At 42.9% G+C, this 23,256-nt stretch overlaps 8 protein-coding genes across 9 annotated transcripts; 6 read left to right on the top strand and 2 right to left on the bottom strand.

The window, feature by feature from the left end:
• The first annotated feature begins 316 nt into the window (after positions 1–316).
• Positions 317–7,461, top strand: LOC108138938 (centrosomal protein of 104 kDa). 2 transcript variants are annotated; one of them, XM_017261516.2, is made up of 8 exons: positions 317–474; positions 2,554–2,721; positions 3,020–4,109; positions 4,844–4,958; positions 5,279–6,294; positions 6,645–6,790; positions 6,849–6,950; positions 7,013–7,461. In XM_017261516.2, exons 1-8 carry the CDS (start codon positions 435–437, stop codon positions 7,153–7,155), a joined length of 2,820 nt encoding a protein of 939 aa, XP_017117005.1. In that variant the 5' UTR covers positions 317–434; the 3' UTR covers positions 7,156–7,461. The 2 variants fall into 2 exon arrangements, with proteins under 2 accessions (XP_017117005.1, XP_017117003.1); XM_017261514.2 differs by having other exon boundaries at positions 4,820–4,958.
• LOC108138939 lies at positions 492–2,083 on the bottom strand. The gene is made up of 3 exons (XM_017261517.2): positions 1,743–2,083; positions 1,425–1,617; positions 492–1,357 (listed from the first exon to the last, which is right to left on the bottom strand). Exons 1-3 carry the CDS (start codon positions 1,905–1,907, stop codon positions 1,029–1,031), a joined length of 687 nt encoding a protein of 228 aa, XP_017117006.1. The 5' UTR covers positions 1,908–2,083; the 3' UTR covers positions 492–1,028.
• Positions 7,462–8,046: 585 nt separating the features above from the next.
• Positions 8,047–12,045, top strand: LOC108139007 (ethanolaminephosphotransferase 1). The gene is made up of 5 exons (XM_017261606.2): positions 8,047–8,430; positions 8,765–8,833; positions 8,906–9,528; positions 9,589–9,769; positions 10,799–12,045. The coding sequence occupies exons 1-5, from the start codon at positions 8,353–8,355 to the stop codon at positions 11,132–11,134; spliced, it is 1,287 nt and encodes a 428-aa protein (XP_017117095.1). The 5' UTR covers positions 8,047–8,352; the 3' UTR covers positions 11,135–12,045.
• LOC108139008 lies at positions 9,955–10,746 on the top strand. The gene has a single exon (XM_017261607.2). It carries the CDS (start codon positions 10,201–10,203, stop codon positions 10,639–10,641), a length of 441 nt encoding a protein of 146 aa, XP_017117096.1. The 5' UTR covers positions 9,955–10,200; the 3' UTR covers positions 10,642–10,746.
• Positions 12,046–14,032: 1,987 nt separating the features above from the next.
• Positions 14,033–15,408, top strand: LOC108138644. The gene has a single exon (XM_017260984.2). It carries the CDS (start codon positions 14,113–14,115, stop codon positions 15,283–15,285), a length of 1,173 nt encoding a protein of 390 aa, XP_017116473.1. The 5' UTR covers positions 14,033–14,112; the 3' UTR covers positions 15,286–15,408.
• Positions 15,409–16,777: 1,369 nt separating this feature from the next.
• Positions 16,778–17,464, top strand: LOC108138733. Its single transcript, XM_017261112.1, has 3 exons — positions 16,778–17,105; positions 17,166–17,343; positions 17,410–17,464. The coding sequence occupies exons 1-3, from the start codon at positions 16,805–16,807 to the stop codon at positions 17,462–17,464; spliced, it is 534 nt and encodes a 177-aa protein (XP_017116601.1). The 5' UTR covers positions 16,778–16,804.
• A 485-nt stretch (positions 17,465–17,949) lies between these two features.
• On the top strand, positions 17,950–21,076 carry LOC108138922 (protein ref(2)P). The gene is made up of 3 exons (XM_017261489.2): positions 17,950–18,447; positions 19,103–20,632; positions 20,690–21,076. Exons 1-3 carry the CDS (start codon positions 18,267–18,269, stop codon positions 20,833–20,835), a joined length of 1,857 nt encoding a protein of 618 aa, XP_017116978.1. The 5' UTR covers positions 17,950–18,266; the 3' UTR covers positions 20,836–21,076.
• Positions 21,074–22,816, bottom strand: LOC108138923. The gene is made up of 3 exons (XM_017261490.2): positions 22,513–22,816; positions 21,762–21,984; positions 21,074–21,700 (listed from the first exon to the last, which is right to left on the bottom strand). The coding sequence occupies exons 1-3, from the start codon at positions 22,684–22,686 to the stop codon at positions 21,369–21,371; spliced, it is 729 nt and encodes a 242-aa protein (XP_017116979.1). The 5' UTR covers positions 22,687–22,816; the 3' UTR covers positions 21,074–21,368.
• Between the last annotated feature and the right edge of the window lie 440 nt (positions 22,817–23,256).

Here is a 23,256-nt window from a genome sequence, read left to right as displayed (position 1 = left end):
CGCGGGTTCTGCAATAGAGGTCGAGAATCATCGAAATTTGCAGACGTTTGAAATAAAATTTTTGTTTTAACAGAATTTGTATTCAAATTTATGTAAATGTTCTTGCTTAAAAATATAAGCTTGTTCACAAAAGTAGAACAGTCGTTGGCCAGTCTGACTGAATACACTTCTCGACTTGCACAAAGATGCAGGGACGCAGTATAAAGTTCTTATAAACCCTTAACTTTCTACAAAACTGAATGGTTGAAAATCGGCAGCCCCGCCAAACATCGATGAAACCGATGTTTTCAAAACATCGATGATTCTCCACCACTATTTTGTATAGGAATTTCCTGTAACTTTGTGACAGTTTAGTTCGCTAAATCAAATTGTGGTCTTTATGTGCGTGTTGGCCAGTGAGTTAGGCATAGTTGTGCGCTTTTGACGTCGTCAACATGGCCAAGAAAATACCTTTCAACGTGGTGTTCGCCTCAGGTAAACAATCGTTGGGGTATTTTCAAACGCAAAACAGCAAATAGACTTTATTTGCATGCCATAGTTTGCTTATTTGTTTTCTTTATTTTATGTTTTCCTTACGTTTATAATTGTATTTTTAGTTGCGTCTGGAGTTGACCAAGGGAGCAGTTTTTCTACCTCCCATACTCCTTTTGAGCTCCACTGCACTTGAGAAATCGATAAAACACGCATACGCCTAGTGCGCCAGGACGTTGGGATTTAAAATGGAACGTCGCTGCTCTTTTACCCGCAGCTAATCTGTTGACAATATTCGGATTTTAAATTCTATTAGCAGCTAAATCAATTCTCTATAGTCTCGGCCAATTTACCACGGGCTAAAACCACTGCAACCGCAATGACCATAATATTTCATTATAATATTGACAGATTGCCGGTTGTCGACTCTTTCTGCGTCTGCATATGCAATTAGAGCGGCGGCCAGAAGTTTCAATTTGGCTAGACGCCAAGCTCTTTATTTTTGTACTAGGACCTGACACTTTCCGGTTAGCCTCCGTGGCCTCAGCCAGAATTGCTTATTGGGCCTGCTCTGCCTTTTTCTTGGACCTGTATTTAAGTTTAGTCAGGAGCGATGACACTGGGGAAATCATGGTTAGCACATAGACCAACGCAGTGATCAGCATCATGCCGGGAATAAAGTCATTGTCCACAAACTTCGTGAAGAACTTCGAGGAGTAGCCCAGGTAGATGGCACCCATACCCAGGCTGAAGGTGACCAAACCAAATAAGTTGTGGCGGAAACGCAGCTCCGAAGGGGGAAACATCTTCAGGGCGAACTTGGGCTGGAAATAGTTGACAAAGCCGCCCACTATGCTGGCCGCACAGCCAAAGGCAGCTGCTCCACCTAGAAATTGTCAGTTTCGTTAGTTAACTCGAAGCATAGGCAACTAAAAACCCAATTATATACTCACCCACTCGGCCGTGCCAGGTGTTGAAGTGCACTTCCTTGCTGGAGAACTTGCCCAGGGCGCCCAACAGGACCATGGAGCCACCCACAATTTGGAGGATGGCGTGGAAACGCGACTTGTTGCGATGCGACAGCCAGCGGGTGAGCGGATTAACTTTGGAGTGTGACATCATGGCCTGCGCAATTAGGACGTGGAACTGTTCAAAAAAAAGAGAAAGCCTTTTAAATTTAAATGCTTCGATAAGATAACAAGTGTGTCCCTTATCCAGGTCAATCTAACATTATTGATTATGTGGCCGAATGCTTATCGCAATGTACTCACTCCAATGCCTGTCATGAACATGTGCATGGCCGTGTCCTGAAACTCCAGACTGCGGGCCAGGACGAAAAAGAAGGCGGCCACCAGAAAGATCAGCATGTGATTTACGCTAATCAGCAGGCTTTGGATTTGCAGCCAGGCCGTGGCTCCCGTATAACCTTCCGGCATTTTTCGTTGTTTTCGTTTCTTTTTTTAATAGACTTTAAGTCAGTTATTTATACTATCAGATGCCGAAGTTTAGTTGTACTATCTCAGATACAGGGCACGGTACGAGCGGCTGAGTGACGACTAAACTAGCACATACAGCTCGCCATCGCTTAAATACAAAACATAGAACGTGGAACCTGGAGATAGAGATAGAGAGAAAGAGAGAAAAACATGTGAGATATGGCAATACAGCTGTGGTCAAAATAACAGCTCTAGCTAACTACTTTTAACAATCGACTTGAAGCTCTTACTCTAATTTAAATGAGATATTTATGTGTTTTTAATGAATCTTGCTTGAATACTCTTTTCCGGAAGTTTTTAAATTAAAAATTTAATTTTTAGAAAGAAATGGCTTATTATTTGTACACCATTATTAATTGATCATAATTTTGTAGAACATTGTTTAATTATTTTGTTTTGCCCGCATCTGTAAAAGAGCTTAAAGTACAAAAGAGAAGTGAATAAGAGAATGTTATCATAATCCCGAGGGGAACATTTTAGCTTAGAATGCAAAAAAAAGAGTCCACATAAGAGAAATGTCACCTGTCCGCTTATTTTATTACTCAGAGCCAAGTAATGATGACTTGATCACTTTGTGTGCTTTCAGATGAGGACGTCAACTTTCCGGCCAGCGAGCTTAACAATCACGGACCCACTGTTCACGGATGGCGGAGTGCTCCGGACTGCGGGCTCGACTCGCATGACATTATACTCCGTTTTCAGCAGCCGGCAAAGATCTACCGGATACAGCTTCTGGCCCACCAGTATCTTATACGTAAGTGAATAGAGTTGTCTTTCAATTAAACTGGAATGTGCTGAAAGAACATAAAGAAAAATATTAACTTGGGAATAAAATATGCACATATTTGAATATTTAATCTTGCCAGGATAAAAGTTTCTTTGGTCGAATTAACCAATTGTACAGTAAATTTAATGTAAAGATATATGGGACTGCTCATTTTTGATTGAACTTACTGAAAAATGCTAGTAATGTAATATTTATTAAGTTATTTTTTGGTAACTGACTGCGATCTTAATAATATCCCAATCAATATTTCCATATTCTTCCACAGCTGAGAAAGTGGAGCTCTGGCTGCACTACTCGCCCAAATCCCTGCCCAGCACTCCATCCTCGCAGTACTTTGACTTCCTGGGCTTCGTTGCCTTGGCGGACAATGCGAACACCAACTACAAGTCGCGGGAGCTGCAGAGCGTCACCGTGTGTCCCCGGCGGGGCACCCACCTCAAGTTGCGTCTGATTGGCGTGCAGGGCAACGACTACAATGGCACGGGTCAGATCTCGCTGCTGGCTGTGAATGTCCTTGGCGAGGATCTGGAAGTGGGGCCAACCAATGGCAATGGAGAGGAACACTTGAGCAACGAGGCACCACCGCTGGACACGGCTACCGGGGAACTGGCCCTGGCCTCCATTTGCGACGACCTGCTCTTCTCCATGTACGTGGAGGAGTCAATTGTGCAGTCCATCCGGGAGTTGGAGCAGCGCAAGGTATTGGCCGTCAATGCCGAACGGTTTGAGTATGCCCGCAAACTAAAGCTCTGCATGACCGCTCTGAGGAGCGCCGGCGAGCGTTTGGGACGCTATGCGCTGGCCAAACGGCAGGCTGTCCAGCAGGAGGACTTCACCACGGCGAGGCTGCGCAAGGAGCAGATCGAGATGTACAGGGCAGCCGTGCTGCGCCAATTGCAGGTGCAGCAGCTGCTGGAACCGCAGGGCGTGGCACTCGGCACCAATGACCAGAGCTGTGAGATCTATGCCGGCGGTAAGCCCAGTCTGCCGGCCGCTCCGAGTCTCCAGGATGTGGCCCAGGCCCTGGCAGAAGCCACCTACAGTCCCAAGAGCCTGACGAGTCTCAGTTTGGACGACAAGTCCTCCACGGATGGCTCGCAGGGACAGCCTGGTAATGATAGTGTGGTGGCCACTCCTGCTCCCGCTCCTGCGCCCACCTCCCTGCAGGCCACGCCCACTCCCTCGCTGGGCGGCTGGCGCAAGTCACACGATGAGCTGCCCCAGTCGCCGCGGCTGCCCTCGCGGCACAGTTCACCCATGTCCAGTCGCCAGGGATCGCTGCGCAGGCGTAACAAGAGCGTTCCGCGGAACTCCTACGAGGATTACGAGGAGCGGGCCATTCCCACGCTGCGACAGTGAGTACCAAGTGTAGAGTGCGGCGTAATCGTTGTCTAGTTGTCTGTCAAATAGGTAAACAATTGTGGAATAGTAATTAATTACTTTTTGTTTACACAGCTGTCGATTACAGTGTTGCATGACGACACGTTTTTCGTAGTCTTAGTTTGAATGTTTGTCAACACTAGCGAAAGATCAACTATAACGGTCCGATTTTTTTAAATTTTAAATTATTTCGTAGAACACATATACAAAATTTATTTTTAAGGTCGTTTAGCTTCGTCTGGAGAAGTGTTTTCTATGTTGTCATAGAATTTACTTTAAAATCGGTATTTAAAAGTAAAACAATACAATATTTTGTAAGACTTTTTGCTAAAAATGTATAAATTATAAGGAATAATTTAAAAATGACTTCTTTTTTAGCTAATTAATAAAAAAAAAGTTATTTATTTTTGCTTTTGTGAATAATATATTGGGTGATGTTTTCAGGAATTTTCTCAACAATGCTTAAAGGGTATTTTCATGTTTACTTAAAAGTAGCAACGATTCTGGGTTAAGATGAAGTATAAACTATATTTTAATTTAAAATACACTAAGCTTCGGTAGCCGAAGCAAGCCTTCATTTCCTGTTGATTTATATTTAAATGTACTTACTTTTCTACTCCTATATATTGTAACCGCATCCGTAAACGTTGCCATTTCGATACCACAAAACACAAACCGCTCACAGTTCAAATACTAATGAATTTTTAAGGGAGTGCCAAGGCAACGCGCTTTTGGAAGCGGATCCTAACCGGGGACGTTCGCGTTTGAACGACCGCGAACGCCGCCAGGCAGCCCTACCCATCCTGGTCTTCGGCAGTGAGTTGGTGAGTCCATTAAAATATATTATGCTAAGAACTATAACATGTTTTTGAAAAAAGCTTATAACATGTTTATTAGTTCCAATAGTACTAGAACATTTTTTGGATCCCTTAAAAGATATTTTTTTACAAAGTCCTTGAATAATTATTCCTCACAAACCGCGAGTTCTTGAGATCTTCCTAATATACTTTTCTTATTCGTGTGAAAAATTCGATTTCTCTAGTTAAATTAAATCTTTATTCTTAAAATTTAAGCCTAAAATTTTTAAATCAATTTTTAAAAAGTATTTTTTCTAGTTTTTTACTTACTTCTCTTTATTCTCCAGGTGGAGCAGTTCTATTCACGTCAATTTCAGGATCGAGAGGATGGCTTGCTGCGCCTGCGCACCTTTCTCAAGGATCACGACCTGGAGGACGTTTCGGGCAACGAGCATGCCGCAAGTCCCAACAAAGTGGCCCGCAGTGCAGCCCTGCTCCTCCATCGCGCCGTGAGGGACGCCGTTTACTCCGTATTCGGCCAGGCCACGGAAACGGTGCGCATGCTGTTCCTGGAGTACGTGCCCGGTCGAGTTTCGCCCAACGAGGTGGCTCGCTGTGTGGACCGCCTGCTGCCCGAACTGCTGGCCAAGTCCGGTGATCCATCGGCTCGACTGCACACCCTGGCCCAGCACACGATCCTAAGTATCGCCGCGTGTCCGGAGGTAGCGGAGCAGCACCTGGTTGCCCCGGCACTGTCGCGAAGCGTTGGATCTGGAACCCACCAGCGACTGGCCATGAGCCGGCTGCAGATGTTGGAGCAACTGGTGCACACACAGGGCATCAGCACGGACAAGCACAGTGGGCTCACCTGCAGGGCACTGTCCGAGTGCGGCTGCTCCGGCATCCATCATCCGGCGGAGCCTGTGCGAAAGGTGGCCGAACGCATCCTGCTGCTCGTCTACAAGGTTAATCCCCGCCTGGTGCGCAAACAACTGCCTCCGGATGACGACATCACGCGCCGCAATCTCCTCTACCGCCAACTCTTCACCGAGTTTGACAAATTGGACTTGGATCGCAAGCAGGAGCTGTTGGAGGCCAACAAATACGGCGGCGGTCATAGCTCGGGGGATGCGGCCACTCCGCCAGCGGATAAGGCTTCAACCAGCTCGGATGCTTCTCGGCTGATGACCAGCCGGAGTGGACATGGTCTCGGCCCAGTGGCCAGTTCCAACAACGGATACGCGAGTTGCAATGGAAAACAGCAGTACAACGAGCAGCTGAAGCGCTCCATGCTATCCGTATCCAACTCGTGCAAGGGATCCGCTTCCAACTCGGAGTCCACTGAAGATAATTCACCTAAGATGTGAGTAATTAAAAATCATCAATGACAAGACTTTAAAACTTAAACAAGTATTTTGTTAGGATTATTATTTCATTATTTAGTCAATTAACAAAAATTCGCTCTTTTGAAAGATTTTTTAGATAAATACGATAAATAATAATGTGCCTCTGGGGAATAATTTTTATTTTTTACTGAAATTTAGTAATTACTTTATTAAAATAATATTTTTAGAGCTTGAAACTTTGGGTATTCATAATTTCAAAATTTTGTTTAAAATCAATTTTCGAAATTTACAAATGTAATGTTTCCTTTCGCTTTTGAGAAAATTATACGGTTTTATATGAGCTACATTTGTGTGTACATTTTAATAGACGTTGCCCCTTCTGCGACTGGTCGTGTGTTGGCAGTGACGCTAGCCAGTTGGACCGACACTACTGGAAGGCCTGTCCGTTCCTCACCAAGTGCCCACAATGCAGTCAAGTGCTGGAGGTAGCCGCCCTCAACTACCACCTGACTAGTGAGTATTAAGGACCCTTTCATAGTTCAATATAATAAATAAAATTGTCATTCCACAGCGGAATGTGATGCCAAGGAGAGCTATGTGGTCTGTGCCCGCTGCACTGAATCCGTGCACAAGCAGCTCTACGAGTTGCATCAGATGGAGGACTATTGTCGGGGTAGGACCCCGATATTGCAATATACCGTTTATTACTATATATAATTTATAACTTCTCTCCAGAACTGAAAACGGGAGCTGCCCGATGTCCTTTGTGTCATGACGATGTGCATCTGCCCCAGGATGGCGGCTGGAAATTACACCTTCTCAGTGCCGGCGGTTGTCCCGGGAATATACGCAAAAAGAATCTCAAAAAGTCAAATTAGGAACCGTAAAATTAACCGATCTATTGGCATGCGTAGCGAATTTATTAGGGCAACTATACCAGTCAGGAAGCGTACTGAAAAGAGCTAACTAATTGCATCTGCAGTAGCAATAGCCGTTGAGTTTATTAATTAAATTTTGTTTCACACTCCCCACATTTAATTAAGACACATTTTGTTAAGCAAATTAGTTAGACTTATTTATACATATATATGTGCATTCTTTTGTATTTTTTGTAAACAATGTGATTTGTTAACTGTAACGCGAATTTTTCGAAACGTCCTTACAATAAATAAAGCCCATCCATACAGTTTTAAACATAAATTTGTATTTTTATTATTAAAGCAACATTATTTTCTTCTCTCCTGCAATTTACAGCGCATTTACATGCGGAGCTCACTGTCGTTAATAAATTTTGAATTGCTTTGCATATAAGGCAAGTGCAACACAATTGCATGATTGATTAAAAATTAATAGTGTTATATATGAACAAATGTGGTCAAGGGACTAGTAGAACTGAAGCTCATGGCGTTAGAAGTGTGTCATTTACTTTAAAAAAAAACAACATCAATTAAAAAGTAAAAAATAAAAAAAAAATCTACTTTTTTAGCTATCCCAATAAATTCTTCTTGAAATTTTGTAATGATTTTAGAATAGAAAGAACCAAATAATTTTATTAAGATGTTTTTAAAGCTTAGAAAACAACGATATATATGTTTCTTCTTTCTTTGTTGTGCAAAGATCTTAATCACGACTAGTGGACTAACTAACTAATTTTTCAAAATTATATTTGGCGGCAGAACTATTTTCGTGCTCACAGCTGTGCGACTGCAGTGTTGGAAAACATCCCCACTAAAGCGCGTCAGTGTTGGTCGGTGTGTGTGTGAGAGCGTGAAAAAAACAGCCGGCAGCAGCGGCGGCAACAGCAGCGGCAGAAAAGAAATAGTTTTCGCAATAAAAATAAACGCCAGCCAAAGCTGAAAGTCGTGCCCTGCATTTTCGCTTCGAGTTCGGTTTACGTTCAGTTTCAGTCATCATGTTTTGATTTGGCCATTCAGTTAATTAACGGTCGGAAGCGTTCAGGCGTTGCGTTTATCAAAAAAACCCCCGCCTCCCATCGCGTGTTTTTCCGTTTAGATTAAAAATACTTAAAAATCCCGATTTCGACTTGTAGCCCCCCGAAAAACATCAATAACAAAATGCAAAAGCTATTCAGACGATTGACGGACACCCAATATCTGACGCAGGCCCATATTAATGGATTCGACAACTACAAGGTGGGCAAAAAAGGATCTAAAAGAAGGATATATGTACAGCGGCGGCTGTACCTTCCTTCAAGAGGGGGTGACCTTCTTAATGCCAAAGAAAACCAAAACCCAAACCCAAAACCAAAACCAGTTCTCGGTATTCCCGTACTTGTTTTCAATTAAAATTCTTTTTATAGAAAGCCAGCAGCGGAACCCAGACAAAGCGAAATAAAGCAAGAAAAGAAAAGAAAGCCAAAGCCATTGAAATAGTCGTTAAACGGATGAGATTCCGCCTCTTTAATCATATAAATTTTTACTTACAACCACAGAATTGCCTCCTTTAATCAGAAATTTCTATTTACAGTACAGTGCCATCGACACTTCCCCACTGAGTCAATATGTGATGCATCCCTTTTGGAATTGGCTAGTCAAGGTAGATTATATCATGCAAAAATCAATACTCATAAGGGGGCAATCCACTAATCAACCCAACCACCCATTGCAGTTCTTCCCGCGCTGGTTTGCGCCCAACCTGATGACCTTCCTGGGCTTCCTGTTCGGCGCCATGAACCTGGTGCTGCTGTCATACTATGACTGGAACTTTGAGGCCAGTTCCGGGGAGGAGGGATCCACGCCCATACCCTCGTGGGTGTGGCTCTGCACGGCAGTCAACATCTTTTTGGCCTACACGCTGGACGGTATCGATGGCAAGCAGGCGCGAAGGATTGGATTGTCTGGTCCGCTGGGGGAGCTCTTCGATCATGGACTGGATTCGTACACGGCCATGCTGATTCCGACCTGCCTGTATAGTATTTTCGGCCGGAGCCGGGTGTACTCGGTGCGGCCCATGAGGATGTACTACGTCTGCCTGACGGTCTACTTCAACTTCTTCGTCTCTCACTGGGAGAAGTACAATACGGGCATATTGTACCTGCCCTGGGGCTATGACCTCAGCATGTGGGGCAGCACGGCCATGTATCTGGTCACCTGGTGGATGGGCTTCGAGCGCTGGAAGTTCGAGCTGCCGCTGGGATCCTACGGCACCCTGCCCTTGGGCAATGTTATGGAGGCTGTGCTGCATGTCAGTGCCATGGCCAATCTTCCCCTAGTCATCATTAATGTGTACAAGTAGGTCTTACATTTAAATTTTGGTTAGTTCTCTTTTTTTTAACAGCCATCAATTTTAAGCTCCTATGCGCATCGCACTGGACGCATGCTGTCCTTTTGGGAGGCCATTAGGCCCATGTGGCCGTTTCTCACCTTCTTCGTCATCCTGCTGGTCTGGCCATATGTCTCGCCGAACGACATCATGGAAAAGGATCCGCGCGCCTTATTCATGCTGAGCGGAACCATCTTCTCCAATGTCAGCGTAAGTACTTTAAATGAGTGGCATAAATATTAAGCTTAATCTATACGATATGATTATCAATTTTATACAGTGTCATATATTTTTTAAAACATATGACTATTTTGGAATTCTCTCAATTTCATTTTTGTGAAAAAAAACAATAAGTTTTTAGATTACTTGTCATTCTTATTGTTTTTTAATTCGACAGATTGGTTTAAAATTTTGTATTGTATTGCTAGCAAAATAGTGTAATCAGTCACCATGCTGTTCCACTCCACTTATCAAACTGTGTCGCGTGTTGGTTGAATCACATTCAATCTAGATAAGAGGCGGGTGTGTCTCCATCTTTTTCCGACCCCCTGGCTCGGACTTTACTGCCAAATAGCCGCAAACTACATTTAATGAGTCATATTTTAATGTGATAAAACGCACACAGGGAAAAACAGTTCGAAATGCCACCCTTTTGCTGTGGTGGTCGGCGCTGTGCCAAGGACTTGGAGTTGGAAAAGTCGAACGAAGGCGGCCGCGAATCACTGAAGGATACCATATACACGACCGCCTCGGAATATGAGCGTCCATTGTCCCTGAAGTTTTATGCCCGTCACGACTGGCCGTATTTTAACTGCACGAGTCAGGAGGTGCGTCGCATACGCGAGAAGCTCGACCCGGCGTCGCTGCAAAATGAGCGGAAAATAGCTAGCTATGATGAGGGAGTGGAGGAAAAGTTCGAGATGAAACACGGCACGCCGCAACCGATGACGGTCAACCAGATCTACGGCTGGTACTCGGACAGGGCTTACCGCTATCTGAAACGAGACCGCGGCACTTTCGTTTTCCCCCACGAGAACGATCCAATGATTGAGCAAATTTTGAGAAACAAACTCAAACGCTAGACCATTTTGCAGTTCAATTCTTTAAGATTCCAAGTTATTACAAATTTAAGTCAGTTTAGATCAAATATAATTCCAACAGCAAAAAATAGATGGCTTTAAATGGGTTTAAGAACGAATGACCGATTTTAATTATTTATTTTAAATTTATATATTTCAGTGCCGACTGATTGTCTCCCAAATGTCCGTGACGAGATGCGAAGCGTGGCACTGGCAAACGCCCATGTTCGCCATGTCCTTCCTAGTCAGCCTGTGGCTGCCGCTGCTGGAGAGACCTTTGCTGTACATGCTCCTCATAGTGACCACCTTGAGTCACTGGCAGTACGGAGCCAGTGTGGTGAACCAGATGTGCGAGCACTTCAACCGGGTCTGCTTCACTGTTCACAAACGAGTGCCTCAGGAGGAGATGCTGTCCAAGGGGAAGACTTTGCTGGCAGAAGAGATCGGACAGCCAGAGAAACAACAGCACGAGGAGTTGTTGAAGAAAAAGGATTAGGGCATCGGATTGCGCGATTTTGTATTTAGCTGCGAGTTGATTTGCAAGTTTTCTGTACATCGTGGAGGCTGTTTAGTTAAACAATTCTTGTGAGATTATGTATAATTTGTCTTAGTTAGAATATACTTAAAAATTGACTTTATCCTAGTGCTACAGTTATATTGAAGCTTGTTTCGGCTTTTCCTCAATGACTATTTATGTAATGCTCTCTTCCAATGATAATTCTAAAACTCTAGAGCTTAATCCCAACTTGACGTTATTGAATTCAAACTCTATTGACCCACAGTAGATCAATTATACAAGTAAGGATGACAAGTGATCTGATCTGCTGCTAAGATATCAAATAAGTATTAGTTGATAGGTTTATAGTGGCGGCCAGACAAGTTCCAGTCCATAAACTCAATTATGCAAGAACAGAACAGTTTATAACTTATTCTAGCCTTTAGATTTCTAATTGTATTGCAAAGGTTACGCATAATCCTCAAAACAATCCTAAAAAGACAACGCTCGCTTCCGCTGACCTTAAATTAGCAACCGATAATTCAATGTTTTATATTCGTCTAGACATAATCGAATTCCATGCGCTATGCTTTATTTATTTCCATTGTATTACTTTTAACTGCTCGGCAAAAGCAAATACACACACACACACACATACGCACGGCAGCAACGTTTTTAACTAAAATAACCGCAAAGACCTCTAATTACCTAAACACATAAACAGAATCATTATTTTTAAAGCAAATCCCAATGTCATTCAACTGTAATGTGTGACGTCGTCCATAGCGCCACTGCACGCTTTATTTTGTATGAAATCTATTCATGTACCCGCCAGAATCCCGGGCTTCCTCGCCCCTCACATTTTGTAAAACACAAGACAGTATACAAATAAAACAAAATATTTTGAAATGCTCAAACCGAGTTTTAAAATGAGATCGTCATTTGATTTATGACTATCCGCTGACCCCTTTTATCGAGATTACAGATCATAAGTAACCTTTTTGCCTGCTTAAAAAAACATTTGTATACCATGATGACAGCTGAAAGTCCTCAATCACACTTAAAATTTAAAATCAGATTAAATTAAAAAAAAAACAAATTCCAAGTAGAATGGGAATTTTGTTATCGGACCACATTAATAAAGCTGTGAGAAAGTGTTTTTAGCAGGTCATGTTAAAGGACATCGGGGTATAACAAAACTGATGAAAAACTGAAATGGAAATGGAAATGGAAAATTAATATACAATGCATATTAAATGGAAAAAAATAATAATGAACTATATTAGCTATAAAAGAATTATATTTAAGTTTAATATGATTTTTATTTAAATTAAATTTTCGAATATAAAAATCATTTTCAAAAATAGTAAAAAAAAATTGTTGTTTTTATTTTAATAATTTTATTTTTATAATAACTTTTAATCGCAATGTATGAATGTCTTTATTTGATTGTATTTTATTTATCCTTACTATTCCATTGGTAAATCAGAGACGTCGATCACTGAAACATTTTATTTAACAAAATTAATATTTCTTTAACTTAGTAGAAATAAAGTATATGATATTATATATAGAGACTACTCTGGGCTATTATCTTTGCCCTTTTTAAATGCCTTAATATCCATAAACATATATATTCTTGAATTCGTCTGCTGTTCGCCTAATCTTATGGTCAGAATCTGTAGAACTTTATTTATGACCGCACCTGTGAGTACATAAATGCTGCACCTATGTTTGGCGAAGGCACAAATCATTTTAATAGAACCCTCATGATCGGATTTATATCGTTTGCTCAGGTGACAGCGGGCACTGAGACGCTGAGATTGGGATGCGTACGTGATGTGGCTGTTAGCCTAGTCAATGGGGGAACAAAGCGCTTCCTCATTAGCTAATTGGCGTGAAAATCGACTGCGAGCTCCACTGTGCCGGGCGATGGGAACCGCGGTGACAGCGGCACCTTCTCCACCTCCTCCTCCTCCTCCACCACCGCCACACCCCGCCTAACGGCTGGGCAATATCAATAAACGGAGATGGACACCGGCTACCAAGTCACGCCGTCGAAATGGGCACGGCCGAACAAAAAGAGACGGTCCGAAAGTAAGTGGCATAAATAAAAGCAAAACCAGAACGAGAACCGAGCATCGAGAAGAGCGAAGAAAGCCGCAGCAGCAGAGGAGTTACACTCAGCGAAATGTTTATAAATTAAAGGTAATTGTTTGGCCTTTGATCATAAAACTTTTTAAAACATATGATAATAACAAAACAAAAATGTTTTTATTATTCCGAATATTAACAAAGGCTATATCATAATAGTTATTTTAATTTAATTAATTAATATCAAAAACTAATCTTTTTTTAAAAAAATTTTAAAATTGCCTAAAAAAGGTTTTCTTTTTTTAAACCTTTTAGATTGATATTAAATTTGGACTTTACGGTTCACTGATCTCAACACAAAACGAACTTTACCAAAACGAACATCAAACCAACATATGATTTGATATTGTCAATAAAGCAAGTACGATTTATACAGACTTACATTATAAAATAGACCTAAATAAATATACACTCTTCCTTTTTGATAAAAAAAAAGCGTAATTCAAATTGACAAATAATATATTGTTGATTTTTCTAACAATTTTAAAATATATATTAAATGATTAATGTTTTAAAACTATGCATTTTAATAAGGCGTATTGTTTTCACATTTTAGGGGTTAGTACTTTTTACTATTTCTCAAGCCTTGATAAATATGGATAACAATAATGGTTCGTGGGTAGTCAAGCAATTAAAGATAAAGAACCGATAGTACTTATTAATATTTTTCTCAGTGCACCGACGACGCCAGCGCCAGAATATGAAAGTTGCGCCTGCGCCGACATCGGAACTCTCCCGTCGGACTGGGAATCAGTTGCGAGGCAGAAGCGCGCGAGTCAAGAACGCCGAGCGGAGCAACCTATCTGAAATCAATCAAAGGAGAGATGGCCTGGAAGACTTTCACGCTACTGCCGCTGCTGCTGGCGGCCACTCTGGCCAATCCCTTGAGCTCCACAACGGAGCTATCTACCCCACCGGCTCTTAGTTCCGAGCAGACCCATGCCCAGACCCAGACGCAGATCATCAAGGAGGAGCACTTTCCGGCCATGGCTCCGCCGCAGGCCATCGAATCCAGCGGATCCAGTGGCCAACCCATAGCACTACAACCTCCTCTGCCCTCCTCCAGCGGAGATGAGGAGGCACTGCGTCGGCGTACCGTCACCTACGATCAGCGGCAGGAGGGGCAGTACAATATACGCGCTGATCTCGAGAACTTTATGATCCTGCTGATTCCGCCCGGACCGCAGGAGGGGATCAGCCTGCTGGAACTGCTGGGCCGTGGTAACACCAAGGGGCCTGGAGCCCTCAAGCGCAAGCACCCGTTGAGGAGCAACTCCCTGAAGTCCTTCTACCAGAAGAGCCACCTCCAGAAGCTGCAACAACAGCAGCAGCAGCAGCAGCAGAACCATCACCAATCCTCGCCAGCGCTGCCCCTGCCGGAATTCATTGAGGGACGCTCGCCCTATCACGTGGACATTTCGGCCAGCGATCCCGAGCAGGCACAGCGTCTGCAGCGCCAGCAGGTGGACGTACTGCCTCCCCAATTGATACCCATGCCGCAACTGATTAAACCCTATCACTTGGAGGCCGAACCGGAGCTGATCCAGGCCCTGCCCCCCGTTTCCGCCAGCAGCAGCAGCAGTGGCTCCAATCTGCTCGAGAGCTACAACCATCCGGGATCGCAATACTTTCGCAGTTCCCGCTCGCTGAGGGGCGATAGCTACCTGAATACCAATCGTCTGACTGGCGGCGACTTCGCCAGTCCGCGCTCCATCAGTGCTCCCATTTACCGCAGCGATCTTGGAGGCGGCGCCAATGGCCTGTACCCACCCATAGATGCACCCACCTACTTTGCCGATCAGTCACGTTCCTGGCAGCTGGACGAGGAGCCCACCAGGGCACAGGCCCTGGAGCCGGAGATCGTTAGCTTTGACCTGCTGGCCGATGACGACGATCTGGCCGAGTCGCGGACCCTCCTCCGGGACGGACTGGCACGCTGTGCCCGCGGCGAGCGGCGGGACAGCTACGGAGCCTGCCGCCAGATCGAGGGCTACTGAGGAGGAGTAAGGGAGAACCGCCAGACTGCCAGCCTAAATGTTAGTTTCATACTTTGCACACTCTAGAATTAAGCCGACGAAAAACGTCTTACCAATAAATACAAAATCTTAATCGCCACTGAACATATTGATCGTTAACTAGAAAGCTGAACGTGATCTTGACTCACAATGGGTAATCATTAATAATGTTATTTTTTAAAACTATTATGTATAAGGTTACTAATATCTGAAACTTACATTACCCATAATTCAAATCTTTATTATTTAACACGATTTAAAATTTATTACTACCCATTTTTCAAATCTTTATTATTTATTACAATTTTTTTAGTTAAGCTTACGTTTTATGTTTTTAGTACTATGCCTGTTAATTACCATTTAGATGTTTACCTTAGGCTAATAGCGGAAGTTAGCACTAGATCTAACGGTTCGACTGTGCATGATCATGATGCGCTGAAGGATGAGGCTGAGATCTTGACAGCCAGGGGCCAGAAAACGGCAATCACTAACCAGAGACAAAGGCCAGCTGCTCCATAATTTGCAATATGCAATTTTTTCTAGGCCAAAACCAGTTTGCAGGTGGGCGCAACCAAAGGCGACTGACTGCCAGCACCAGCACCAACCTCTTCCTGTGGTCAAGTCATTGAACCTGCGCCCAGAACTGCACCCAGACTAGATAGCTGAAAGAGTCAACAGATCTCGGACGTACTATATACTATATATTATATACTGCAAGCGGGGCAATTAGTATAGTCATGAAGATTTCCTATTTCTTTTGGGCTTAGCCTGAATCGAGGTTATTGGGTTAACATTTTTTGGAATCACAATCACGCTTCATTTCTAAAGTCACAGAAGGTGGCACATCTTTAAAACGCCAGAAAATATTTATTTGTTTATTTACATGGAAGAAAGAGAACTTACCCTGAAATTCACACGTTTTTTTATGATACTTTTTTATTAGAAAATATTTTGAAAGTTCATTCATAGAAAATTACAATTGGGTGTTCTTGTTTAGTAAATTTAATCATTATCAATAGTATTTTACAAAAATGTTCCCCATCTATTATTAGCTGAATTTTCTGATTTTAATTTTTTTATTTTTGTAGAGATATTGTTTTAACCATTAATAACCATTAACCATTAACCAATAGTGTTTAGCCTTTAGAAAGGAATCCCCTAGTTTGGTTTACATTTTCCACCCAAATGGCGATGTGGAATCGGAGACAACCAGCCACAGATCTGCTCCACAGATGGTTCCTCCCGAATGGAAATGCTTTCTTATATGGCTGCGAGGAAGCATTAAAAATGCTCGGAGCCGAAGATGATTCCCACAGCTCCCTGGCAATGCGGAAGTCTTTGGGCTTGGGTTGGCGGCCATTGAACTGTGTCCAGAAATCGGGTTTTCTTGGTCTTCTTCTGGTGCAGAAGTGGGCTCGTTTTTAGTGCGGCTGAGAACCTAAAATCATTCACCGCACGCCATTGGAGCACATCGGTCCTGTCCATTTTTTGCTTGGGGAAAATGTGCAAGTTCACCAACCGGCTGTTTGTCTTTGCCCTGATATTGCCGGCATTTGGCAAACTTCTGGCCCAACCCGTTGGTGGGAAGATCAGGCCGGCGAATTCGAGGAACGTGGTCAGCGACCTGCTAGAGGTTCTGTATGATGACTATTCCGACAATGGTTTCCAGCGGGAGGACATTCTCTACGATCAGAGGCAGAAGGGCACTGAGAACTATCAGCTAAAAGTGGATGGGGTCGTCATCGGCTTGGCCCCACAAATGGGTTCCAACTGGCTGTACTCAATGGCTGAATATTATTTAAGTAAGTACTAAAAAAAAAAAAAGTATGCAAAATTCCTCTACAAAGTATCATTCTCATCAGGTGAAATGATGTTGCGCCAATCTACTCCAGAACCAGATACAAACCAATTGTACGAAAAGGATCCAGGTGCAGATACGGAATCCGGAGCCCTTGAGGGCGTTACTAAAATTCCAGAGCAGTCTAAAAATGACTTGGAAAGCAGACAACATCAAATTATAGCTCCTCACAACTCCAGTCGGTTAGTTGCGTAGAATATTGTAAGTGTTTGGCACTTAATTCTAATTAATATACTATACTCTTTCAGGACTCCATCTCAACTGTTCCAGTTGCTAAAGATGCTAAAAACTTCAAAGGCCTGAGATTTTATATTTAGAAAATATGTCAAACAATAAGTTGTAAGTTTTTAGATTACATATTCAAAATAAAAAACTGCTTCCAATTTAAATATCCGTTGGTCGTAATAGCAGGTTTCCACTGCTGTGGTATTTTTCTTTTTTTGTAGTTCACTTTTCACTTTTGAAAGATGACGCACATTTAACATCATTTATGATAAGCAAAACAAAAAATATTTCACATTTAAAGGTTTTGTTTAGTCAATAGTTATCATATTTGCCAGTTTGTGTTCAGTAGTAATCACACAATTTAATTATTATTTCCCATTTGTAGAGATTCTCTTTTATCATTTCTCTTTATATATACAAATTCAAAAGGTGTGCAATGTGCATTTGGTTTAGTAATAAAAAATACCAAAAGTGGTGACATGTCTACATTACGTATATACAAAAGGCATAAAAATATTCACACTTATCGATAACCAAAATATTATTATTCTTGTCAAAGACCAGCTTTGGCATTACTACACAATTTTAGGGGTAGATCAACTTGTACGGTTTAGCAGTTAGGACCGTGATTTGCAATATTTGCAGAGCCTCAACGTTTCAAGAACATTCCAGTGACTAGTTTCGAATGGTATATAAACCTGCCGCCGCTCAGCTGCACTTGTATACACAATCGAACGCCCAAACAACTACGACGCAGTAGTCCACAGAGCTCCAAAATTTTTTTAATTGTCTGTCACATAAATTCACTACAACAAGTTAAAAAAGAAATAAAACTACAGAATCAATAAAATTCAACGAAACTAAAGAGAATATTGCGAAAATGCCTGAGAAGTTGCTGAAAATCACCTACCAGGGCGCCGCAGTTGCTGGACCCCAAAAGAAAATAAATGCATATTTACGTATGCCCTCCCAGAATTACACCATATTGCGTCGCGAAATCGAGCTGTATCTTTTCGTGGAACGTCAGCTGCCCAAATGCGATATCAGGACCTTCTGGATCGGTGAGTTTTATAAACAACATTTGGTGACAAACAACTGTTAGTGTGGCTTAATAGTAGACAATTTAATAAGGGTCTCAAAAATTGCAACATTGTCTTTTAAATGTACATACATATGTATGTGTGTACATATAACTGCATCCGTCAAAGTAGTGCTGACGATTTGGCTTCGAAAAAATAGCCAAATTCACTCGTAAGGGGGGGTTACCCTAGATAAAAAAAGTTAACTGTATATTACTGGATTTCAGGCTTATCAATTAAAAAAGTACGTAATATTTAAAATGATGAAATTTTAAATACTAATCTAGCATAGTTAAAATGTTGTGTATGGGTCTTTTCAAGATTAAGTGACTTATTACATTTTTAAAAGTTATTAACTGCACTAACAATAAATGTACACATGATTAAATTTTTTTTTAAATGAATTAAACACTTGAAAACTGATTAAAAAAAATTAAAATTGCATTAAAAGCAACTCTTTTATAACCATTTCATAAAAATTTAAAACAGACTGGTAATGCCTATAAATCCGCAACTATAGCTAATTTGTCTAGCTAGTTCTCTCTGTGAATCACCTTTTAAATACCTATGATAACAATTGTAAACCTACAATGACTCATGATTATTGTTGCCTTCGTTTCTTTTTCGATATTTTCAGATACCGACAACGATGAAATCGAAATTGTCAATCAAAACGACTATGAAATTTTCCTGGCCAAGTGCGAGGCCAATATGCATGTGCAGGTGGCTCCATTGGTGACCGTTGAGGAGGAGCCGAAGGTCTCCAAGCAGCAGGAATCCTCGACCAACGCTGGTGCTCCATCCGTCGACGATCCGAGCAATTTCACCATCCACGACTCCGTGGAGTGCGATGGCTGCGGCTTGGCCCCAATAGTTGGCTTCCGCTACAAGTGCATCCAGTGCAGCAACTATGATCTTTGCCAGAAATGCGAGGCGGCCCACAAGCATCCCGAGCACATGATGATCCGCATGCCGACCAACAATGGACCCACTATGGTGGATGCCTGGCTTACCGGGCCGAATCCATGGGGCGCACGCCGTTGTGGCCGCCGCTCCAGGGGTCATTGCCCCTTCCAGGAGACCACCCAGTCCGCTCCGGCTCCCGATTCCTCCAGGGAAAGTCGCCGCGAGCGTCGTCACGCCCGTCGCCACGGCAGTGTTTTGTCCCAGTTCGTGGAGATGATGACCAATTTGCCGCTGAACGAGACAACGGCCACCGCGCCGACTGAACCGGAGAAGCCCAAGGCTGCAGAGCCATCACCAAGTGCTCCCCAAGCTGAGCCCACTGTTACCGCTCAAAAGGCAGCCGAAACTGAGGCCAAGCCAACTGAACCGAAGAAGATTAACATTCCGCCAACTTCAACTCCTCCCACCGAGGATCCAGTTACTGCTACACGCTCCTCGGAGCCCACTACTCCAGTGATCAACCTGGAGAGTCTCTCCCAGATGGTGCCACCCGAATACATGCGCGCTGGCATCGAGATTCTAAACAATTTCAGCGAAATGTTTGCCAAGATGATCGATCCCACTGAGGCGGGTGATTCGGGAATTTTTGCTCCCCCAATGACTCCCAGTAGCGAGGCCAAGAAACCAGAGGAAAAGGCCCAATCCAGTGGCCAGTCAACGGCTTCTTCGGCCAGCCAGTCAGCTGCTCCTTCAGCTGCTCCCTCAGTTGCTCCCTCAGTTGTTCCCTCGGCTAATCCTTCGAATGCCCCATCTGCTAGCCACTCAAAAACTCCCTCGATTTCTGGATCTATTTCTGATGCTCCCCTTGAGACGGAGCCATTGATTCCGAAGCCAACTGAAGCTGCACAAGTGTCGGTGACCAACAACGAGGAGGACAGACGCCGCTCGGACAGCTTGGACCAGGATTGGCAGGTTATCGACAACGCTTACTCAGCGAACAACACCAACCTGATCAATCTGGAGTCGACCAATCCCACCGCTGCTCCTGAGCAGCCAGTGCGTGATTTTGGTCAGCTGGGCGAACTCCTGCGTCAGCACATCAACGAGGAGGCTCGCGTGGAGCAGGCTACGGCCAACACCCAGACCTCCCAGGTGGATACGGTCAGTACGGCGACCTCGACCACATCGGTGGCCACCAGCAGCATTGGCACCTCACCAGCGGCCCCCGAGGAAAAGCGCAGCGTGCCCGTCTACCACACTGGTAAGTTGGCAGAGGAATCCTTCCGAGCTTCCCATTAATTATTCCTCTGTTTTTTAGATGAACGCATTAATGCCTCGATCCATGCCATGATGGCCATGGGTTTCAGCAACGAGGGCGCCTGGCTCACCCAGCTACTGGAATCAGTGCAGGGCAATATTCCAGCCGCTCTGGACATTATGCATGTCTCGCAGAACCGCAACTAAATATGCTTATGTAATAACCATATATCTATTATGTATCTTCAATGTGTATAGCCCCCAATGAAAAGGGGATTTCATTTTATCGTATCAGTTTAGTTTGTAACTTTTTTGTTTTTCTGTGGTGATTGATTAATCTCGTTGCCAAAAAAAAATATGAAAATGTATGTATTTTATGTTTTAAATAATCAACAGAATGTTATTCATGTATAAGTGAATTTACAATAAAGGCACAAAGTGAAAATGATTTTTGCTTCTTGTATTCCATTGATAAGGTGGTCAAGTAGACATGCAAAACTTAAGCCTTCACTAACTAGATAACAAAGTTTTTATACTATTTAAATCGTCTGCGAACTTTATATAAACAAAATTCACAACAAAAATGTAAATTCTTGTTGGGGGTACTTATCATTTCCGCATTAACTATTTGAGAGTTATTAATAAATCTTCAATACTTTCTCGCAGAATTGGTTGCCTACCCAAAAACGCCCTGATGTGTTGATTGTCCAGAGTAATAAGACTCGCTCATAGCTATATCCTCAAAGATCTTCTCTTGCTTCTGCTGCTTCCGATCCAATAAAATAATTTGTCGCCCAGCCAGCAATATCTCGTACAAATCTGCGAAATTCGTAATTTGCAGTCGTAATTGTAGCGATAAATGTGAAGAACTTGAAGAGCTTCTGTTGATGTGGCTTCCACTGGCGCCGGCCGAATCCGGTGTTGTAGCCGAACATTTGCGAGACCATTAGGGCTAGGAATCCAGCCAGGCCGAAGAATCGATGGAGCGTTTTCAAGGTGAAGCCCCCGCTGATGAAATACAGCGGAAGACCGCTGAGAACGCTGCCCAGCAGAAGAGCACAGCCAACAATACCTGGAGGAGAAGGAGGAATAAATTATCATTAAATTTGGAAATAAGAAACCGGCAAACCCACCATAGAAGCCGTGGTTGGTCTTGAAGTGCCGCACGGTGGCATTGGGATCTTCGCGATTGCGCTCCAGCTTCTGCCACGTCTTGATGCCGATCCCGCCGACTCCGACCAGGAATGCCAACAGACCCAGGCCAGCATGTAGACGGTTCAGGTTCAAAGGACCCAACCAGGACTCCAAATATGTGCTATTTCTCACCAACAGCGCCTCGCCCATAAAGAACACAAACTGTGCAGGAGGTATAAAGAAAATTTACATTATGTTTGTAAACAGGGGGTTTTTTTAAACAAAAAAAGAGTTCGTGATTGGACAGCATCTGTCTAAAACTTAAAAATGATCAGTTTTATAAATTACCCATAAAATTGTAATCAAAGGTAATAGAACTTATTACGATTTTTCCTGAAGGAATTATTATAAATGTATTCAAAACCTTATAACGATTTTTTCTAAAGGAGTAATTGGATAACCGATTTAAACAAATTTTAGCAAAATGTATACATAAAAATATACTCAATTGTTTAATCACAAAGGTTATACAACTGACACACTATATAACATAGAAACATATGGAGAAACGAAGACTGAAAGGCTGAACGAGAATATATCAACCTTGTAGTTAAAATTAAATTATAATATTGTGATAGTAATAGTTTGTGATAAACTGAGACCTTTAACTTTCTTTTTTTTATATGGATCATAGAAATGTTCTATATTCTGCGTATATATCTGATCACGGATATAAATTGGAGTACTCACGGCGATTGTGCAGTAGAAGGCATGTCCGGCGGTGTGTACCAACTTGAGCACCAGACACTTGTAAACAATGGCAGCGGTGATCCCCGCCAGAAGAACGTGCGAGATCAGGGTGCAGAAGCCAAAGTAGAATCCTCCATAGGAGCCTTGGCCTTGCAATTCGGCGGCACTTGTCATTATGGATATTACGGAAAAATCCCTTATCTGCTACGTGAGATGCGCACGTAAAACCGATAAGCTAGATGGACACCTTAAACCGATCGCGACCGCTCGATGTGAGTGTTAGAACGCTTTTGATGCTTTGACGACATGAAACAGCTGGAAAAAAACGATCGAAAGCTCGCAATTCGCTCAGTCTCTTTCTCTCTCTATGGAGAATTTTGCCAGTGTGTTTCGAAAAAAATCACAAAATCAAACTTTGAAAGGCAGTGGTGCGCGGCGTTGGCAAAAGGTGATTCAGCGGATTGCCCCGTTCACGTGTTTTTACCTTGGCGCGGGAAAGGCGGCAGTAGCCACAGGTGGTATTATTTGGCATTGCTCTCCGGCGATTATTGTTATTTTTGGAGCATTCTAAAACCAGTTTGTTTAATTGGCCGTGCCAAGTGTCCGGTATTAATCATGCTCTTTACCATGAGTGATTCCCAAAAATCGAGTCATGGAAGTTAAAATTTCCTCAAGAAAGGAAATATCTTCATTTTAAATGTAATTTAATTTCCACAAAGATCAAAAGGTCTATGACATCCGTCT

Source organism: Drosophila elegans, unplaced genomic scaffold, assembly GCF_018152505.1.
Source record: "Drosophila elegans isolate 14027-0461.03 unplaced genomic scaffold, ASM1815250v1 contig_814, whole genome shotgun sequence".
In the NCBI taxonomy this organism is placed as follows: domain Eukaryota; kingdom Metazoa; phylum Arthropoda; class Insecta; order Diptera; family Drosophilidae; genus Drosophila; species Drosophila elegans.
Note: the sequence above shows the minus strand (reverse complement) of the source record. Positions and strands in the feature narration are given on the sequence as shown.

What these genes read in the sequence shown, in the direction of transcription:
- LOC108138644 (XM_017260984.2), top strand. Translation starts at nt 14,113, where the DNA reads ATGGCCTGGAAGACTTTCACGCTACTGCCGCTGCTGCTGGCGGCCACT.
- LOC108138938 (XM_017261514.2), top strand. Translation starts at nt 435, where the DNA reads ATGGCCAAGAAAATACCTTTCAACGTGGTGTTCGCCTCAG. An exon ending in CCTCAACTACCACCTGACTA is followed by an intron (nt 6,791 to 6,848) that starts GTGAGTATTAAG and finishes GTCATTCCACAG; the next exon opens with CGGAATGTGATGCCAAGGAG. An exon ending in GATGGAGGACTATTGTCGGG is followed by an intron (nt 6,951 to 7,012) that starts GTAGGACCCCGA and finishes ACTTCTCTCCAG; the next exon opens with AACTGAAAACGGGAGCTGCC.
- LOC108138733 (XM_017261112.1), top strand. Translation starts at nt 16,805, where the DNA reads ATGTGCAAGTTCACCAACCGGCTGTTTGTCTTTGCCCTGATATTGCCG. An exon ending in AATGGCTGAATATTATTTAA is followed by an intron (nt 17,106 to 17,165) that starts GTAAGTACTAAA and finishes CATTCTCATCAG; the next exon opens with GTGAAATGATGTTGCGCCAA. An exon ending in GCTCCTCACAACTCCAGTCG is followed by an intron (nt 17,344 to 17,409) that starts GTTAGTTGCGTA and finishes ATACTCTTTCAG; the next exon opens with GACTCCATCTCAACTGTTCC.
- LOC108138939 (XM_017261517.2), bottom strand. Translation starts at nt 1,907, where the DNA reads ATGCCGGAAGGTTATACGGGAGCCACGGCCTGGCTGCAAATCCAAAGC. An exon ending in TGTTCATGACAGGCATTGGA is followed by an intron (nt 1,618 to 1,742) that starts GTGAGTACATTG and finishes TTTTTTGAACAG; the next exon opens with TTCCACGTCCTAATTGCGCA. An exon ending in CACCTGGCACGGCCGAGTGG is followed by an intron (nt 1,358 to 1,424) that starts GTGAGTATATAA and finishes GACAATTTCTAG; the next exon opens with GTGGAGCAGCTGCCTTTGGC.
- LOC108139008 (XM_017261607.2), top strand. Translation starts at nt 10,201, where the DNA reads ATGCCACCCTTTTGCTGTGGTGGTCGGCGCTGTGCCAAGGACTTGGAG.
- LOC108139007 (XM_017261606.2), top strand. Translation starts at nt 8,353, where the DNA reads ATGCAAAAGCTATTCAGACGATTGACGGACACCCAATATCTGACGCAG. An exon ending in TTTGGAATTGGCTAGTCAAG is followed by an intron (nt 8,834 to 8,905) that starts GTAGATTATATC and finishes CACCCATTGCAG; the next exon opens with TTCTTCCCGCGCTGGTTTGC. An exon ending in CCATCTTCTCCAATGTCAGC is followed by an intron (nt 9,770 to 10,798) that starts GTAAGTACTTTA and finishes TATATATTTCAG; the next exon opens with TGCCGACTGATTGTCTCCCA.
- LOC108138922 (XM_017261489.2), top strand. Translation starts at nt 18,267, where the DNA reads ATGCCTGAGAAGTTGCTGAAAATCACCTACCAGGGCGCCGCAGTTGCT. An exon ending in TATCAGGACCTTCTGGATCG is followed by an intron (nt 18,448 to 19,102) that starts GTGAGTTTTATA and finishes CGATATTTTCAG; the next exon opens with ATACCGACAACGATGAAATC. An exon ending in CGTGCCCGTCTACCACACTG is followed by an intron (nt 20,633 to 20,689) that starts GTAAGTTGGCAG and finishes TCTGTTTTTTAG; the next exon opens with ATGAACGCATTAATGCCTCG.
- LOC108138923 (XM_017261490.2), bottom strand. Translation starts at nt 22,686, where the DNA reads ATGACAAGTGCCGCCGAATTGCAAGGCCAAGGCTCCTATGGAGGATTC. An exon ending in CCTTCTACTGCACAATCGCC is followed by an intron (nt 21,985 to 22,512) that starts GTGAGTACTCCA and finishes CCTCCTGCACAG; the next exon opens with TTTGTGTTCTTTATGGGCGA. An exon ending in GACCAACCACGGCTTCTATG is followed by an intron (nt 21,701 to 21,761) that starts GTGGGTTTGCCG and finishes CTTCTCCTCCAG; the next exon opens with GTATTGTTGGCTGTGCTCTT.